Source organism: Plasmodium chabaudi (assembly GCF_900002335.3).
Source record: "Plasmodium chabaudi chabaudi strain AS genome assembly, chromosome: 14".
NCBI lineage: Eukaryota > Apicomplexa > Aconoidasida > Haemosporida > Plasmodiidae > Plasmodium > Plasmodium chabaudi.
Window position 1 is genome coordinate 1,176,617 of NC_030114.2, and position 17,756 is coordinate 1,194,372.

Sequence of the window (17,756 nt, forward strand, 5' to 3'; positions counted from 1 at the left end):
TAATACAAACATTATAAGAGCGTTCCATGGTGTTAGGCAAAAAATAGAATTTATATTTTATACATTCCTATGGATTATATTAATCCATTTAATTTGTATATAAAAAAGGGAACCTATATTATGAATGCAAAGTGTTGTATCATCACATTTTTTTACCTCTAAGTATAATTCTAGTTTTAAATTACTTCCATATATATGCAAAAAATAAAAGACTGCATTTATGCATCACACAATTTTAATGTATGCTTTATTTTCATCATAAACTATATCGCTGTATAAAGATAGCATAAAAATATGAATATACCATTTTATTATTTTTAACCGTTTCCCCTAATATATATGTAATATTATTAAACTAGCAACATTAAAAAGGGAATCATATCAAAAATATATATTATCATATGTTAAATTCATTTCATATTCTATATTCTTTATATTATATTATTATTTTCTTCCATTTTTATCTAATACAAGCAAACTAGCGATATTCTCCTAATACAAATATGTAATTTAAACAAAAAGAATAATACATTTTTTTAACATTAAACGGTAATTTATCATCATTAATAAAATAATACCAACGTGACAATATTATAATTAATAATAATCCAAACTAACCTATCATTCTCAACACATGTATAATATATGTATTATTATATAGCTTTAAAATGCCATTTAAAAAATGTATATTACGAAAAAAATTGTTCTTTCACGATTATATTTTTATATGTTGTTATTAAATCATATTAATGTTAATATCTTTCATATAGCATAAGAACCGCATACGCTAGCACTATACACATATGCGTAGAATATACATATATTTAATGTATGTATCAAAAATGGGAATTTTTTTAATATAAAAAATAAAATAAAAATAATTATAATATTAGTATTTCTGATTTTTATGCGGCTACATTACAAAAAAAATGAAAAATAGAATAAAAAATAAAATAATTATTTTTTAAAGAAAATGCATTTTTAAGGATGTTCAAAAAAACAGTCATCAAATTTCATTATTATTTTTATCAATCCATATAAAAATTCCATGTACATATATATTTTTTTGTTTAGCATGCTAAACATAAATGAAAATAACGAAATAAAAGTGATATATACGGATATTATATTAATGACAAAATAATTCATTATTTTGAAATATTATTCTGTACATGAATATATTGTATTGTGCATATATGCATTAGTATGAATAATATATTTATGCGAAAATATTTTGATAACTGTTTTTATCGAATTATTTTATGTGTATACACTTCATCACATTTATATTATTACTAATATAAGTCAACACATATATAAATATAGCATAAATTTTATACACAATTTATTTATTTTTATTAATGCAATACTTCAAAAATGGATATGGAAATAAAGGATTTTGATAAATTATCAGGATTTCGAATCCAATTTACAAAAGACTTGGTTTTTAAAGGAAGTATAAGTGCAGTAGTTGGAATGATACTTGGTATTATGTGCTCTTTGATAGTTAATTGCACTTTAGTTGAAGTATCCTTATCAAGGTTTTTCTCTATGGTACGTTTCGCACATATATATATGGCAACTGTGTATAATCCAGTAAATCGATTTGTCAGCAAATACAAATTTATAATTCACATTTCCCCCCATTACATCGTTATTTAAATTTTACTTTTCAATTTGACAATTTTTGATACTTTATTTGCTTTGCAGTATTTTGGAATACTATTTATCGTTGTTGGAGTTATAATTTTTTGGAGATTGAATGCAAATGCAATAGACGAAGCTGAAAACAGAAAAAATCAACTAATGATTCTAGCAGGATTGGTACTAAAATTCGCAGACATAATATATATATAATATATACATGCATAAATAACATGCATATATGACCTTGTTATCTTTGACTTTATAGATAATATTTTCTGGAGTATTATGCTTATTCTTTGATCGCTCTTGGTTATTTTCCCTTTCCCCAATATCAAAAGTTCCTATTTATTGCGTCCTGGGAATTAGTATTGCCTTTGCCTTAACCTTTAGCTTAATAGATTTGATAAATTATCTAATAGGATTTATACAAGGATCAATAACTAGACCACTTATAGAATCTGCAGCACAGGTATTATACATGATACAATTTGAAAATAAATACAATTATATGCTTATCTTTGAGCATATATTCCTTTTTAATAACTAAACCGATATGCTTATTTTCTTAAATAATTTTTTAGGTATACATGATATTATTATTTACAATTACTATGGGAGGAATATTTGGATTTATATTTGGCTTATTGGACGTAGAAGATGAATCATCTCATCATATTCGTTTGGCATTAATGAAGGCTGAAAATTGCTGTTTCCCTCTAGGTGCTATTTTGGGAGGACTAGTAAGCATAACTGATATGAAATTTTATGCATTAAATATATTTCTTTGAACATTTAATAGAACTGAATAGCAATCGTTTAGTTAAAAAATTATTTAACTTTTCTCATTCTTATATTTTTTCTTTGCTTAATTTTATTTAGGCCGGTTTTGGAAATGAAGTTTTTAGACAACAAACCGAAGCATATAAATTAGAAAATATCACTGAATTTGATGATGAAGTGTAAATATTAGATTTTTATTATTCCATTTTTATTACCTATATTATATGAACAAAATTATGAAGTAGTAATTTACTTCAATGTGCTTTAGATAATTAGAGAAGCATAATAGAATAATCAAATTTGATTGTGACATATATTTTTTATCCCATTGCATGACGCTTATATAATTTATTTTGATTTTTTTGTGTCTATTTATATACTTATTTGTTTTTGTTGTATTTTTTGTTTTCATATCATTAAGCTGCATTTTAATTTTCCACTTTCATCTATTCTACTATTTTATTTTATTATATATATAATAATAATAATAAAATATGTACACACTAAAAACTAAATTAAATAAATATATAAATAAAACAAATAAAATAATCAATACTGCTTTATTTTGTTTTAATCAATATTTTATTAACCGTAAAAAAATAATTTATCCTCTCAAAGGCCCAATGCTTATAACCCTACACTATATAAACCTTAAATTAACATTTATTGCGCAAATAAAGTTGTAAACCCAGACCATTCTCCATATTTTTATTTTTTAATATTTTATTTCTAACTATGTAATACTTCATATTGTCAAAAATAAAAAATAATGAATAAAATATTTTTAAAAAAAAAGGAGAAATATAACAATAAGGTGCCCCATACATACTGTAAATATATATATGTATTTTTTTTTTAATCTTGATGAGAATTATATTGTTTCGAAAACTTTTTTCCGACTCCACACACAAAGCTACAAATGGATTTATTTAACAAGAGTTAAAACACTGACATTGTACATATATGTATAACACGATTTTTTTTATATTTCATTTATTATAATTTTTTTAATATTTTATTTTTACTAATATTATATTAAGGTAATATATAATCATATTTACCCTTTTTAAAACATAATAAATTCCAATCATCCTATATATTTCTCTCATTTGTTTATTCTCGTATGCATATAATATTAACACATTTTTTTTTATTTAAAAGAATAAACCTAAATTAAAGTGCCATTTTTTATTATCCTATTGTTTATTTAATTCTACACTATTTAGTCTATTTGGCTTAAAATTATATGAATATATTTATTTATATTTTATATTTTTTTTTGCCTAATCTTGACATATAGTATCTTTTCACACTGTGGGTATATGTTGATATACTATCATATATACATTTCTTTTGAAAAAAAATGAAAGTTTTAAACAATTTATTCAATAACGTATATAGAAGATCAGTGAGATCGTTTTCTCATGTTACTCAGAAGGCTCATGATTTTACAGCACAAGGAATAAATAAAAATAATGAAATCATAAATGTTCAATTATCATCCTATATAGGTAAAAAATATTGTTGTTTATTTTTTTACCCTTTAAACTATACATTTGTTTGCCCAACAGAAGTAATAGAATTTAACAAGCATGTAAAATCATTTGAAGAAAAGAATGTAGAACTATTAGGAATATCTGTAGATTCAGTTTATAGTCATATGGCATGGAAAAATATGCCTATCGAAAAAGGGGGTATAGGGAATATTAATTTTACATTAGTATCAGATATAACCAAAGAAATTTCAAAAAATTATAATGTCCTATATAATAACTCCTTTGCTTTAAGAGGTTTATTTATAATAGATTTAGAAGGAAAAATTAGGCATAAAACTGTTAATGATTTATCAATAGGCCGAAACGTTAATGAAGTTTTAAGAGTCATAGATTCTATAATTCATGTTGATACAAGTGGAAATGTTTGCCCAATCAATTGGAAAAAAGGAGACAAATCTTTCAAACCAACTAATGAGGCCTTACTTGATTATTTAAATACTGAATACAAAAAGTAAAATAATATATCAAGTAAATAATTGTAGTGATAAAGACTATGATGTCCAATTATATTCATTTTCATATCAATCAAATACTTGAAAATAGGGAAAAGGCACTAATTTTATTGCATAAGAATAAATTGAGATATATTTTTGAAAAAAAATATACATATGCATCCGTTTATGATTGTATATATTCGATTTATTTTAGTTTCTTTGTCGTTTTTTTTTTTATTTTTATAACACATTTTATCGTATATATGATACTATTATTTTAACATTTTCTCTAAAAAAACTCCCATTAAAAAAAATGACATCCTCCCATAAACATTTTTTTGGATATATTAAATAAATGAGATTAAAACAATGTATATATTTAAAACACGAAAGAGGGAATCAACAACATTATAGTTAAGGTGTAAATTCAATATATAATAATTTGAAGAACACCTATATTATAGTGTGCAAAAGCCTTTGTATGCGCGCGCTTAATACACAAACATATGCTTAAACTTACCTAATGAATGAATACATATAAATATATGATTCATATATTATATCATATACATACACTAAAATATATTAATAATACTAAATTATAATATTTTATTTTTTCAGAAATATAAAAAAAAGTAACTCCTGTGTGTAAAAAATAAATATTAATTCTTTTAACCCTATGAGTGTTCATAAAATATTTTTAGGCATGTTAAACGTCTTCAAAGTGTGTAATGAATTATTATTTTTTTTTTTTCTTAAAATAAAAAATCGTAAATTATATAATTCGAAAAAAAAAACGTTCTATAAAAATTTTATGCGAATAAGCATTGCGTAAAATATGAATAATGAAAGATAAATCGCAAAATGAATAATAGGAAAAATAATTACATAAATAATAAAATTCTTCAACGCTCAATTGGAGAGTTAAATCAAAATAAATAGCTAATAAGCAAATAAATTATAAATATATTGAGAGCGTGAAAGGCGGGTGAGGGCTAGAGAAAAGAAGCATTTTTGATGAGTATGTGATTTGTTTCTTTTGTCTCGAATGGCCTTTTCATCCTTCACAATTTTTACCCATTTTTTAATAGTTTTGTCAAAATAAAAAGGAAAATTTTTATAGAATTTTTTTTATATAATTTGTAACACTTTGAAAAATATAACATTATAAGCATTTTTTGAATAGTCCTATATTATTTATAAATTTGCATAGTTCATAAAAGCAAAGTATATGTGTAAATATAAAACGAAATATAACACAAGTGTGTGGTAATATATTGGTATTAAATAGGCAAAGCATATACATTAATGTTTTTTTTTGAACATAAATCAAATGTAAAGATATAAGGGGAGAAAGAAGCAAAAGGAATAAGTGAAAAAAAGGGAGAAAATGTATATCCTAGTACTAGACATAACATTATAAATAATACTAATATAGGCATATAAATAATAAAAATAATTTAGCTAGTACTGTTGTAATCTCTTTCTGATAAATATGACCACAAATACAGGTAATAATAAACGTGCAAAAGACGACAAAAATGAAACGAAAAATAAACAAAAGGGCAGAAAGGGGAATAGTGACAATGAAGCAAATTATAATATTGATCCCCATGAAAATGATGATAGTTCTTTAATACAAGTATTACATAGTTATGAAGATTTTCAAAATAATAATATGAACTATGGGAAATTAAACCCTTGTAAAACTAGAGAGACAAAATTTGGAAGGTTTCGAAAAACATTAGTAAAAATATTTTCATTAAGTGATTTAGAAGTAAATGAATCAGGTACAAATTATTTTAATAGAAAAAAAAATGGTTCTAATAATGCTATGTTAACTAGTCGGATGGTAATGTGGAATAAAATAGAAAGTAATAATGATCCAATGTATGATTTAAAAATTGAAAGTTCTCATAATAAGTCTTTTATAAATATTATAGCTAATTATATTAGTATGTTTTTAAATGATATATTAAATGATAAAAAAGGAATAGCATATATGGCTATTTTTATGATTATTTTGTCTATCCTTATTACTTGTATATCTGGTTTTATTACTATTTTTAACAATGGCAAAATCGATTTGGATAGTTGGGGAATTAACCCATCCAAAAATACTTATGATGGTGTAAACAAATTTATGGAATATCTCAAACTAGGAGAGGAAGGAGGAAGTAAAGGGGCTGTTGGTCAAAATAAAGACAATGGCCAAAACAACAAAGCCTGGAAATTTCAAGAATTGTTTGATGATGTGAAAAATAAAATAAATGAAAGCATTAATCTAAATTTTACCAACAAAGAGGAGAGTGGTAATACATCGGAAACGTATTCCAATATAAAAAATAAACAAAAGGAATTAGAAAATAATTTTAAAAAGATAGAAACTCATTTAAAAAATATGGAATCTAAATTAAAGACATTACAAAATGATATAATTAGCAATACTAGTAATATAGATTATTTTAAAAATCATTCAAAAAAAGAAGTTGAAAATATCAAAAAGAAATTACAAGATAATTATCAACTATTTCAAAATAAATTTGGAGATTATCTCAAAATTATTGATGATATAAAAATTGATGTTAGTGATAAAAAAAAAACAATTTTTAATGAGATAGAAAACAAAGTACACACTAACCAAATAAACATCGAAGAAGGTGTTTCTAGTAAAATAGAAAATCAAAAAAATTATTTTCTTGAAAAATTTTCCAAACTAGAAAAACAAATGGAACATATAGAAATAAGCATAGCCAATAAAACTTACTCAAATTTTGAAAATATTGAATTTTCGAAAAATGGGGGTGATGAAAAAAAAAATGTATATATATATGCAGATAAACAAATTGAAGACTCAAAAAAAATAACTGATGAAGAAAATACGAAAATGGTGGCTGAATATAAAAAGAAACAAATAGAAACAGAAGAAGATATTTTCAGAAATAATTATATATCAAAAAAACTAGCCTTAATAGAGGATATAAGAAAAGAGTTAGACATATTAAAAGAAAGAACAGAAGCATCAAAAACATTTTTAGATAATATATTTCCAAATCTTGAGCTCAAAATGTTAAAAAATATCGAAAATAAAATAAAATATTATTTAGAAATATATAAAAAAGATATTATAAATGAGCTTACAGAAACAACAGTAATATCTAATGAAGAAAAATATAAAAATATGGCATTAAAGCAGGAAAAATTTCAAAAGGAGTTCTATAAAAAAATCAATATTCAAATTAATTCACAAATAAAAAATATAAAAGAAGATATAAATAGATCTATAGATCATGCTCTTCATAGTAAAGAATTCAAAAATGATAAAGAAATTATTAAAAAATTAAATCAGACTAATTATAGTGCTATTGAAATTTTACAAGAAAAAGTTGATGAACTATATAATGAATTTATATTAGATTATAATCAAATAGATTGGGCTCTAGAATCATTAGGAGCAAAAATTGTTTATAAAATGACTAGCTATCCATTAAATAAAAACGATTTTGTCGAAAAATTTCTAAACCAAATTGTTTCATTTCTACCCTCCGAAGAAATATATGGAATGGTTAAACCAATGGGAAAAGACCCATCAATTATATTAAAACCTTCAAATTTTCCAGGAGATTGTTTTTCTTTTAAAGGAAACACAGGAAAAGTAACTATACATCTTCCAGCTACTATTAATGTTACATCTGTTTCAATACAACATGTTCATGAAAATATAAGTAACAATTCAAATGCAACTCCAAAATATTTTTCTGTTTATGGTGTTGTTGATTTAAATTGGCCTGAAAATTTTGAGGAATCAAATATTGATTATAACGATTTTAAAAATAGCTCCTTATACTCATGTTTACATAAAGAATATGGTATTTTATATCCCAATGAAATTTTAGAAAAATGGCTAAAAGATAACAAAAATCCAAGTGTTATACATATTGGTGATTTTTACTTTGATCGAAAAAAAAGAGTATCTACTTATCAAACCAAGCACTGTTTTCCATTTAAGCGGTAATATTAAAGAATGACAAAATGACGAAGCAAAGCATATTTTTTTATCTACCTCTACTCATAATAATTTGCCAAAAGTCTTTATGAGTATAAAATGTCTACCATATTTATGCATATTTTTATTCAATAAACATATAGCATATGCATGTGTAAATATTTTCATCCTTTTTTTAATTATACTCTTTAATTTTTCATTTTTTTACAGAATTATATTCGAATTTACGGAAAACTATGGCGCCCCATATACTTGCATTTATAGACTTAAAGTGCATGGCCAAAGATGCATAAGAAAGTTAAAGTAAAGATAGAAGATTTTTATAACTTATTTTGATATTTTATTATCCAATTCCTTTTTTTGTCAGCCCAATTTGCTTTTTTCTCATATTCGTTACTTTAAAAATAATGTAGTGCTATAGATATTTATATATCCATATACACACATTATATATGCATGTTGTAGCCCCCTTAGGCGTCTTTTTAACATATTTTAAGCACTTACCGACACTAGCTTTCTTATCATTTTATTGTCATTTGTGCAGATTAATCATATTTTAATTTTTAGTCATACTTTTTTATGTACATTTTTTTTGCTTTTATTATTTGCTTTCCTCTTTTTTCATAAAATTTGAATTTCATTTATTGTGAAATTTTAATTAAGTATTATGTTTTATTTACTGTTATTTTCGTCTACACATAAATATATAATCCTCAAATTATTATTCAAAAATATGTGTATTCATTTAGCTATTTTATTTTTTTTATACTATTAACTTTATTTTTCAATTAATATTTGTTACCTATAATGAAAACAAATATATATATATTCCAACAGTTGTATGCTCATACAATTCTCCCAGTTTAAATGTTCTTTAAATCAGTTCACCATTTTATAAAGCATATCTAAAATGGTTATAGCAATTATACTGTAGGAACAGTACATGTAAATATATTGTAGATTGAAATAAAACGGTGTTATAGAAGCAAATAGCGAAATATCCATATATCAAATTATTATATTTTCTTTCTTTGTTTATATATTTTTTCTTAGTATTTTATTTTTTTTCTAATTTGAGAAATTTATCTATGCATAGTTTTTTCAATTCCCTAAATAAAGGTGTAATAAAAAAAAAGTAAAGCGATATGGTGATTATGCACAAATTATATAATATGAATACAATAAAATAAAAATGGAATAGCATAAAAATACGTACAAAAAATAAAAAATTTAATTTGTATGATTATTACTCGATGCTCATAGTTTAACTAACTATTTAACTGTTTATCTAGCTAAGTGAATATATAAATTTAACTAGCCACATTCATAGAAAAACTGAATATTTCTAATGCTTAATAAAAGCATAAAAGGAGGAAGAATAATAGGGAATAAATGTTTTAGATGGTGGAATAACTTGCATATATCATGGAAATTCGCAATCGGCTTTACAGTTTTGTTCCCACCATTATGGAATTATAATGAAAGAAAAAAGGCGAAAAGCAAACAGGTGTATTATAACAAAGCCATAAGAGATTATGTATTTTTTGACATAGCAGTAGAAAATAAATACATTGGTAGAGTACTTATCGGTTTATATTCAGATCAAGTACCATTATCAGTAGAAAATTTTATACAACTTTCTGAAGGATATAAAGTTAAAGATAAATATATTGGATATAGGAATACATTTATTCATAAAATTTATCCTGGTATTGGATTAATAGGAGGAAATGTATTAAATGATAAAGAAGGTTTAAGTATATATGGAAAGAAATTCCCTGATGAAAATTTTGATATGGAATTTGTACAGGATGGCGATGTTGCTTTATATAATCAAGGCCCTCATAGTAATTCCTCACAATTTATTATAACATTTGCACCTATGCCTATTTTACATAAACATAATGTAGTCATTGGAACTGTTTTGAAAGGTATGGATATTATAAGAACTATTGAAAATATGGGAACAAAATTAGGAAATCCAATGTATGATATAAAAATTATTAATTGTGGCTTATATCGAAGTTTAGAAGAAGATGGTCCACCTTTTTTTAATGTAACAAGTATTCTAGATAAAAATAATCAAAACATTATATCTAAAAAGGAGTTTGAACATATGTCTGAGCAAGAAAGAAAGGAATTAATGGATAACGCAGCATCTTCTTATAAAGCCAGAGAAAAAAAGGAGCTTGGATTGACCAAATAAGTTAAGTTCTCCAATAATATTCCATTACATATATACATTTTTGTATGACAAATAAGCAGATAGATTGAAACTTATTATGAGAAATGATATTATTTTATGTTTTTCTACATTTTTTGGTTGTTTTTATGCATATGTATTTGTTTCAGTTAGTCTCCATTTATTTTTTCTTTATTTCGTTCTTTAATTTTTTAATAATAAACCTCCTATATCGTTTGATATAACTTAAATGCATTGCTATAAAAATGCACACCCATTTATAAAAGAAAGATTATCTTTTTTGCATTTTCATGTTTATCGCATTTAAATAAATATACACATGTATGTATAATATATTTGATGAATTTTGGTTTTTTTATTTAAAAAAAAATAAAGCATAGAATAAAATAAAAATAATATAGAAAATAAAAAATTGGAATGACAAAACTCAGCAATTCAAAAATAAAATTTACAGTAAAAATAATGGTGTATAGTACTGTGAAAAAACAACTTTATGCACATAAAGAAAATATTTACAAAAGAAATATCAAAGTATGCATATATATATGCCACATTTTTAACACCTCATTGGTCTTTAATAATTCCAATTATATCATCATCTCTATAGACAAAAAATTCTTCACCATCAATTTTTAATGAGGATCCTCCATATTCTGGTAAAACAACAACATCACCTTCTTTTACACTAGGTGGAATTTTATTTCCGTTGTTTGTTATACGTCCAGGTCCAACTGCCAATACCTGAAAAGTGAAATAACAAAAAAAGATATATGATCTACTCAAAACTGAACATATATGCTATAATTTTTAAATAAAAAAAAATAATTATTTTATTTTAGGTAAAGTAATATACTTTTCCTGTATATGAAGGTTCAGTTGCACTTTCTGGTAAATATAATCCAGATTTTGTGGTGGTTTTTGGCACTATTTTACTTATTAAAATACGATCCATTAATGGAATGAATTTTTTGGGTATTGAAGAAGCCTGTAAAAAAATGCATTCATATATTATTAACACATGGACACTTAATCTCAATGCATAATCATTTGATATTTTATCAAATATATTTATGCGATTTTCACATAAGATTCTTACACATTATATTGCATATAATTTTATGATCTACATATATATAAAAACTGTTATATATACTATCAATATAATTCGTGAATATATACATTAACTATTTATACATAAAATTTGTATATAATATTATCATTATTTAAAAAAAAAATTACCATTTTGTATTCCTATATATATATTAATTGTATACAAATAACTGAATTTTTGTTCTTTCTTTTTTGATAAATATACGCGAGATTATTTTTAAAATATTCTGTTGTTAATTATGGAAAATATCAACTTCTTTAAAAAAAACAGGATATTCTATTATCCAATAAATGCATATGCCATATGTATTTTTTTACTATATAAAAATAGGAGAATATAAATACGACGATATATATTACGCCCTTACATAAAAATGATGTTATAAAAATTATTGGATTATTTAATATGGATAATTGAAAATACAAACTTCCTATATTTTTTAAATAATTCACAATTTTTCTAAATTGTTTTTCTTTTCTTTATTTCGTTGGGTGATATATTACATGTGATTATTTATTTTCATTAAATTTTTTGCACTAATCAAACTTACATAATTTGTGGGATTTTTAAATAATAAAAATTATGCATATAATATATACATATTTTTTTACTACGTATTAATTTTTTATTTCATACTAACAACGGGATATTAAATTAAAATATAGAGTGGAAATATTTATTCCATTTTTTATTGTTATCTTATTTTTTTACCCATAATTTTTATTCATGTTTTCAGTATTTTTATAACGTAATAATACCATTATACTTATTTACTAAGATTGTAATGATATTTTATTTTTTTTACGTGTATACAATATCCTTATTATTAACATACTGTAGCATTCTCCAGATTGACACATTTTAAAATTAAAAGGAATGCCCATATATTTTTATTCTTATGCTTATATACATATATTTTACATGTAATATTGCTTATTTATTTTTCATTTACTTACTCATTCGATGTGCACACATCCACATTGTGCCCCGATTTCGCAACTCTGATGATTTACCACAGAGTTGTATAAACAAATTATTTTATTATTATTTTTTTTACATAAATAATTTATGATTATAATATTTTAACTTCCTGAAGAACTTTAGTATAGTCAGGTTGAAGTAATCATACACATTTTAATTAAAAAAAAATTATATTAAATAAATATAAAAAAAAAGCAAAAAACAAAATAATATATTAAACACAAAAAATAATTAATGTGGCATTTTATGTATATGGCTATAAATAAGAACAGGATAATATTTTTCCATTTATTCGTTATTTATTTATTTAAAAGAATAATTAACACATAAATTATGTTTGCACACATAAAAAAGGGTATTGTAATACCAATTTAACAACGGGTTCACTAAAAATTGCATTAATAATAATATTATCTATACATGTATATATAGGAGGCAAATGCATTTAATTCTTTTCCTTTTAATCCTCCAAATAAGCAATGTCGGGAACCCACCACGGCAATAAAGTCATAAAAAACATAACCACAGATTGATATATAATTTTTTCGAATCGTGTTAGTCCTCTTCTAGTAGTAATATTTCCATTATTGCTATTTTGTCTTTCAGTATTATTTGTCATATGCCTGTTATCATTCTCTAAAGGATGGTTGCTGGTTTGCTGATTTGCATCCGATGTTTTATTTCGGTCTTCACATTCATGATTTACTCGTTCACTAATGTTATTATTTGTAACATTGGTAAAAGCATTAGAGTTATCATGAAAGCACATTTCGTTTTCCTTATTATTATCATAATTATCAGGTGACTTTCTTTTTCTTAAACCTGAATTTGGAATGTTTATATTATCCTCTTGAGAAGCATCCATATCATTATAATTATTATCAGCATTGGATTCAGTTCCATTGTTATTATTACTGTTATGAATCATACTACTATTTTCGTTATTTTCATCTAATGAAAAACTACTATTATTGCTATTGTTTTTTGTTTCTTGGTTATTTTCTTCGACTTTCTTTTTTCGAAGTATCGAAAAAAAAGCCTTTTGTTTATTTTTTGCATTTTCAATACTTTGTCTATCGTTAGAAGATTTGTCAGCACTATCACTATCTTCGTTTGTTTTGTTTTTATTAACATTTTGATGCTCATCACCTGCTTGTATTCCTTCTAATAAATGGGAATTATTCATATCACGAATTCCCTCGTTATTTATCATATTATTGAAATTTTCAATAGATGTATTATCATTCTCATTTTGATTCGTTATATTTGGATAACCTTCTTGGTTTCTGTTTTCATTAAAATTATTTGTATCATCGCCATTTTCATTATTTTGGCTATCTTGATTATTTACATTATTTTGTTCATTTTCTCGGTTATTTAAATTTTGAGATTCTCTCATTCTTCTTAGCACTTGCTCTATAGATTCATTTCCAGACACAAAATTAAAGTTACTCGTTACCATATCAAAAAAACCTCTGATATATAATATAAATATTCCAATGGCAATAAAATACAATCTAGGTCTAGCCTCAAATAAAAATAAAATAAATAATATTTTTAATAATAAAAATATGTGATACCTCTCTTCTAGGCTCATTATATAATTGTTTAAAGCTATCCTTTGACTTGTTATATTATTTTGATTCGCATTATTATTTGTATTTCCAGGTGATGTGTTATTATTGCTTCCAGTACTAGTATTGCTAGCATTATTGTTATTGATATTATTTTTATTTTCTCCATTGCCATCTGTTGCATCATTTTCTTTCTTATTAAAACTTTCTTCAAATAAATTAAGATTTTTTATAAACGCATTTTTTTCATTCGTTTTAATTAATGTATCAATAAAATTATGCTGAGATAGCAAATGTTCATTTAGCATCAAATCACTTTCTCCATTTTTTATATTATTAACAATACAATTCTCAAAATAAATATTTTTAATTAAATCTTGACATTTTGATAATCGTTTTGTATAAGTTAGTAGTAATATTTTATAAATTCGTGTCTGTTCTTCCTTTGACAAATTGTCATTGGAGTTTGTATTTTCACTAACAATAGGTTTTATCTTTTCATTCTTACTTTCCATTTTTTGGATTTATACAAAAAAATGCCACTTTTTTTCACAAAGTATATTTTACTATATCCAACAATAGGCTAAAATGGAATCCGGTACATGTAAATGTTTACACAATTACTACATATACATATATGCATATACGAGCATATATATATCTATATAGATAAATGTGATTATTTTAACTTATGCCACTAGAAAAAAAGACAATATCTCATTTTTTTAATCATACATTTTTTTGATTTTAAAGGCTTCACAATTTAATGCTGTGAATAGTATACAAAATAATATATGCTTGAAATTTTTTAATTAATGCACATTTGTATATATGCATAAGGCATGTTTTTTTAAAAAATACTTCGGTATAGCATATGCATGTATGCGTAACATAAACTATTTGAATAGTTGTGGGCGAATAAAATGTATTTTTTGGGAACAAGCTAATTTCTTCTTATATAATTTTTTTTAATGGAAAAAAATACAAAGTATGTAAAAGAATATGTGCTACATTATATGTGTGCATATATATAGATCTGTTCTTAACAAAATTATATATCATCACATAATATGCATGATCAAATGGGCATAAAATTAAACAAGAGTCCTCTATAACTTTGTTTATTAGTACTGTTTTATTAATATAATTATTTTTTCAAACAAATATATTTATATACAAAAAAATAAGTAAATAAAATACAATATTAAGTTCAAATTTTTAATAAAAATTTAACGAATTTAATATTTCGTGTACAATCTTCGTTAGTCTTCCCTATACTATATTTTCACCACAAATGCTTTCATTAATATAACATACGGTTTTCTAATATATCCAAATGATTTGAGTATATGTATATATATGTATTGTATTCATAAGTGTGGAAATCCTTTGAAATAAAAATAAAAATTTATAAATTATGCATATTGAAAAAATTGAATTATATATGCATAATGATATTATCCATAGCTTAACATTTCCTTAGCTTTTGGAACTTTATATACATAAAAAAATACATATAATTATATTATTGCTTAAAATAGGAAAAATATTCATTTGCGTATTGAAAAATATCTTCCTAAAATGTATCAAAAAAAAAAAAAAGGGAAAATATATGTATACCAAATAAATATAAATAAGGACAATCTAATATAATTATACAATTCATCATAATACTATAAAAATATTTATTTTATTATTATTTTTATTTTTTTTAATAATTTGCCACTATATTATTTAAAAATAAATTGCCTATTTTAATTAAAAAAAAAATTTTTTTAGCATCTCATAAACTCCCTCAAAAAAAAATTAAAATAAAAATGTTCGCATGGAAATAAATAGGCTTAATAATATGCATATCTTTGACTATAGGATTTTAATTTTTATATTTAATATTTAAACACTTCTACAATTGTTAACAATGTGTTTAAAATAAAGTAAAATAAACAAATCAACATGATAATGGACATTTTATTTATATTAATATTTCAAATTAGAATAGTAAATTATTATATATAAGGTGTTAATTCCGTTTTTCACATTTTTATGTAATATAAATTAGTATTATTCTTTTTTGTTTTTTTTATATATTACTGGTGCATGTAATAAGATAGAAGAAATGAAATCATTAAGTAAATTTTTTATTTCTGGGTGATCTTCCATATATTTATAATTTTCATTTTTTAAATTGTTCTGCCATTAAATTAATAATAATAAAAAATAGTGTAGTGTGGGCATAAATATAAAAGTACACATGCTTATATTCATTTATAGAATACACATATATATATGCATACATTTCTGTATTAACATTAATACTATTCAAGTATCCAAATTAATGGTGATATATGTTTAATAAGATATTTACATACCATCTCTTTATCAAGATTGTCTTTTTCAATTAAATCAAAATTGTTTTCCATTTTTTCGTTAATTATATTTTACAATATATTTCCAAGACTTTTATCAAAATTTTGATATTTTTTTGGTGACTTTTTATTTTAGGGTTTGTACATATATATGTAGAGATAAATCAAAATATCTATACGTGTATGCATTTGCTTATCTCCCTATATAGTATACTTAACAAACTCGCGACTTTATTTAAAATTGTATATTATTTTCATATTTATATGTTCAATTTTCATATAAAATATAAACAATTTTTCATTATTTACAAGAAATAATATATATACATAGAATATATAATTTCTCTTGTATCGTCTGAAATATTATGCTTTAAATCTTAAATCGTTTATTAATTATCATATTCACATTCAAAAAAAGACAAAGGCGATACCTTAGCATGCAATCAGATAATATGCACACATAAATGCTCATATATTACCTTTTGTATTATTATAAATTAAATATCCAATAACTTTATGTTTATATCGAAAATGGCAAAACTATGCCAAATAAAAACTTCAAAAAATATTTTTTTTTTGAAAAATTTAAATATCCCATATAAGCATGTAATTACAAAGAGCCTTTTAAATAATCAGTACACTAGTAATGTTCATTATAAAAATGGAGGTCTTACAAATTCAAATAATTTAAATGATAAAAGTTTCTTTAATCTTGGAATAAAAAGACACATTCATAATATAAAGGATGAATCACATTGTCATGAAAATTCAATAAATGAAAATTTAAAAAATAATGAAAGCATGCTCAATGAGAATGCGAACGAAAAAGGAGAACAAATGAATGCGGAGAAAATATTGCCAGAAGAATATGGATATAAATTCGACAAGCATGAACCAACTATGTTTGGTGATTGGTCTCATAACTGCCGAGTTACGGATTTTTGAAAAATCCAAGCATGGCCATATACACCATGCTCATGTGTATATTATCATTTTGTTGCATTTATTTTTCTTAGCAAATGATTTGATACTTTGTTTTTGTGCACACACAAAAAAATATTTCTATGTTTTTAAACTTAACACTCTAAAAAATAATTA

At 23.2% G+C, this 17,756-nt stretch overlaps 8 protein-coding genes across 8 annotated transcripts; 5 read left to right on the forward strand and 3 right to left on the reverse strand.

Annotated features, from left to right (window-relative positions):
- Positions 1-1,377: 1,377 nt before the first annotated feature.
- On the forward strand, positions 1,378-2,610 carry PCHAS_1432600 (conserved protein, unknown function; the record flags this gene model as incomplete). The annotated part of the gene is made up of 5 exons (XM_739991.1): positions 1,378-1,554; positions 1,711-1,824; positions 1,913-2,116; positions 2,229-2,387; positions 2,527-2,610. The coding sequence occupies 5 exons, from the start codon at positions 1,378-1,380 to the stop codon at positions 2,608-2,610; spliced, it is 738 nt and encodes a 245-aa protein (XP_745084.1).
- A 1,180-nt stretch (positions 2,611-3,790) lies between these two features.
- On the forward strand, positions 3,791-4,438 carry PCHAS_1432700 (thioredoxin peroxidase 2, putative; the record flags this gene model as incomplete). Its single annotated transcript, XM_739990.1, has 1 exon — positions 3,791-4,438. One exon carries the CDS (start codon positions 3,791-3,793, stop codon positions 4,436-4,438), a length of 648 nt encoding a protein of 215 aa, XP_745083.1.
- Positions 4,439-5,912: 1,474 nt separating this feature from the next.
- On the forward strand, positions 5,913-8,730 carry PCHAS_1432800 (SUN domain-containing protein, putative; the record flags this gene model as incomplete). The annotated part of the gene is made up of 2 exons (XM_016799685.1): positions 5,913-8,428; positions 8,634-8,730. 2 exons carry the CDS (start codon positions 5,913-5,915, stop codon positions 8,728-8,730), a joined length of 2,613 nt encoding a protein of 870 aa, XP_016654941.1.
- A 1,041-nt stretch (positions 8,731-9,771) lies between these two features.
- On the forward strand, positions 9,772-10,629 carry PCHAS_1432900 (peptidyl-prolyl cis-trans isomerase, putative; the record flags this gene model as incomplete). The annotated part of the gene is made up of 1 exon (XM_729153.2): positions 9,772-10,629. One exon carries the CDS (start codon positions 9,772-9,774, stop codon positions 10,627-10,629), a length of 858 nt encoding a protein of 285 aa, XP_734246.2.
- Positions 10,630-11,190: 561 nt separating this feature from the next.
- On the reverse strand, positions 11,191-11,868 carry PCHAS_1432950 (10 kDa chaperonin, putative; the record flags this gene model as incomplete). The annotated part of the gene is made up of 3 exons (XM_016799686.1): positions 11,191-11,367; positions 11,480-11,611; positions 11,866-11,868. 3 exons carry the CDS (start codon positions 11,866-11,868, stop codon positions 11,191-11,193), a joined length of 312 nt encoding a protein of 103 aa, XP_016654942.1.
- Positions 11,869-13,178: 1,310 nt separating this feature from the next.
- On the reverse strand, positions 13,179-14,807 carry PCHAS_1433100 (conserved Plasmodium protein, unknown function; the record flags this gene model as incomplete). The annotated part of the gene is made up of 1 exon (XM_737281.2): positions 13,179-14,807. The coding sequence occupies one exon, from the start codon at positions 14,805-14,807 to the stop codon at positions 13,179-13,181; it is 1,629 nt and encodes a 542-aa protein (XP_742374.2).
- Positions 14,808-15,817: 1,010 nt separating this feature from the next.
- Positions 15,818-16,712, reverse strand: PCHAS_1433200 (conserved Plasmodium protein, unknown function; the record flags this gene model as incomplete). The annotated part of the gene is made up of 3 exons (XM_016799687.1): positions 15,818-15,868; positions 16,384-16,482; positions 16,662-16,712. The coding sequence occupies 3 exons, from the start codon at positions 16,710-16,712 to the stop codon at positions 15,818-15,820; spliced, it is 201 nt and encodes a 66-aa protein (XP_016654943.1).
- Positions 16,713-17,174: 462 nt separating this feature from the next.
- PCHAS_1433300 (conserved protein, unknown function) lies at positions 17,175-17,603 on the forward strand (the record flags this gene model as incomplete). Its single annotated transcript, XM_733399.2, has 1 exon — positions 17,175-17,603. One exon carries the CDS (start codon positions 17,175-17,177, stop codon positions 17,601-17,603), a length of 429 nt encoding a protein of 142 aa, XP_738492.2.
- Between the last annotated feature and the right edge of the window lie 153 nt (positions 17,604-17,756).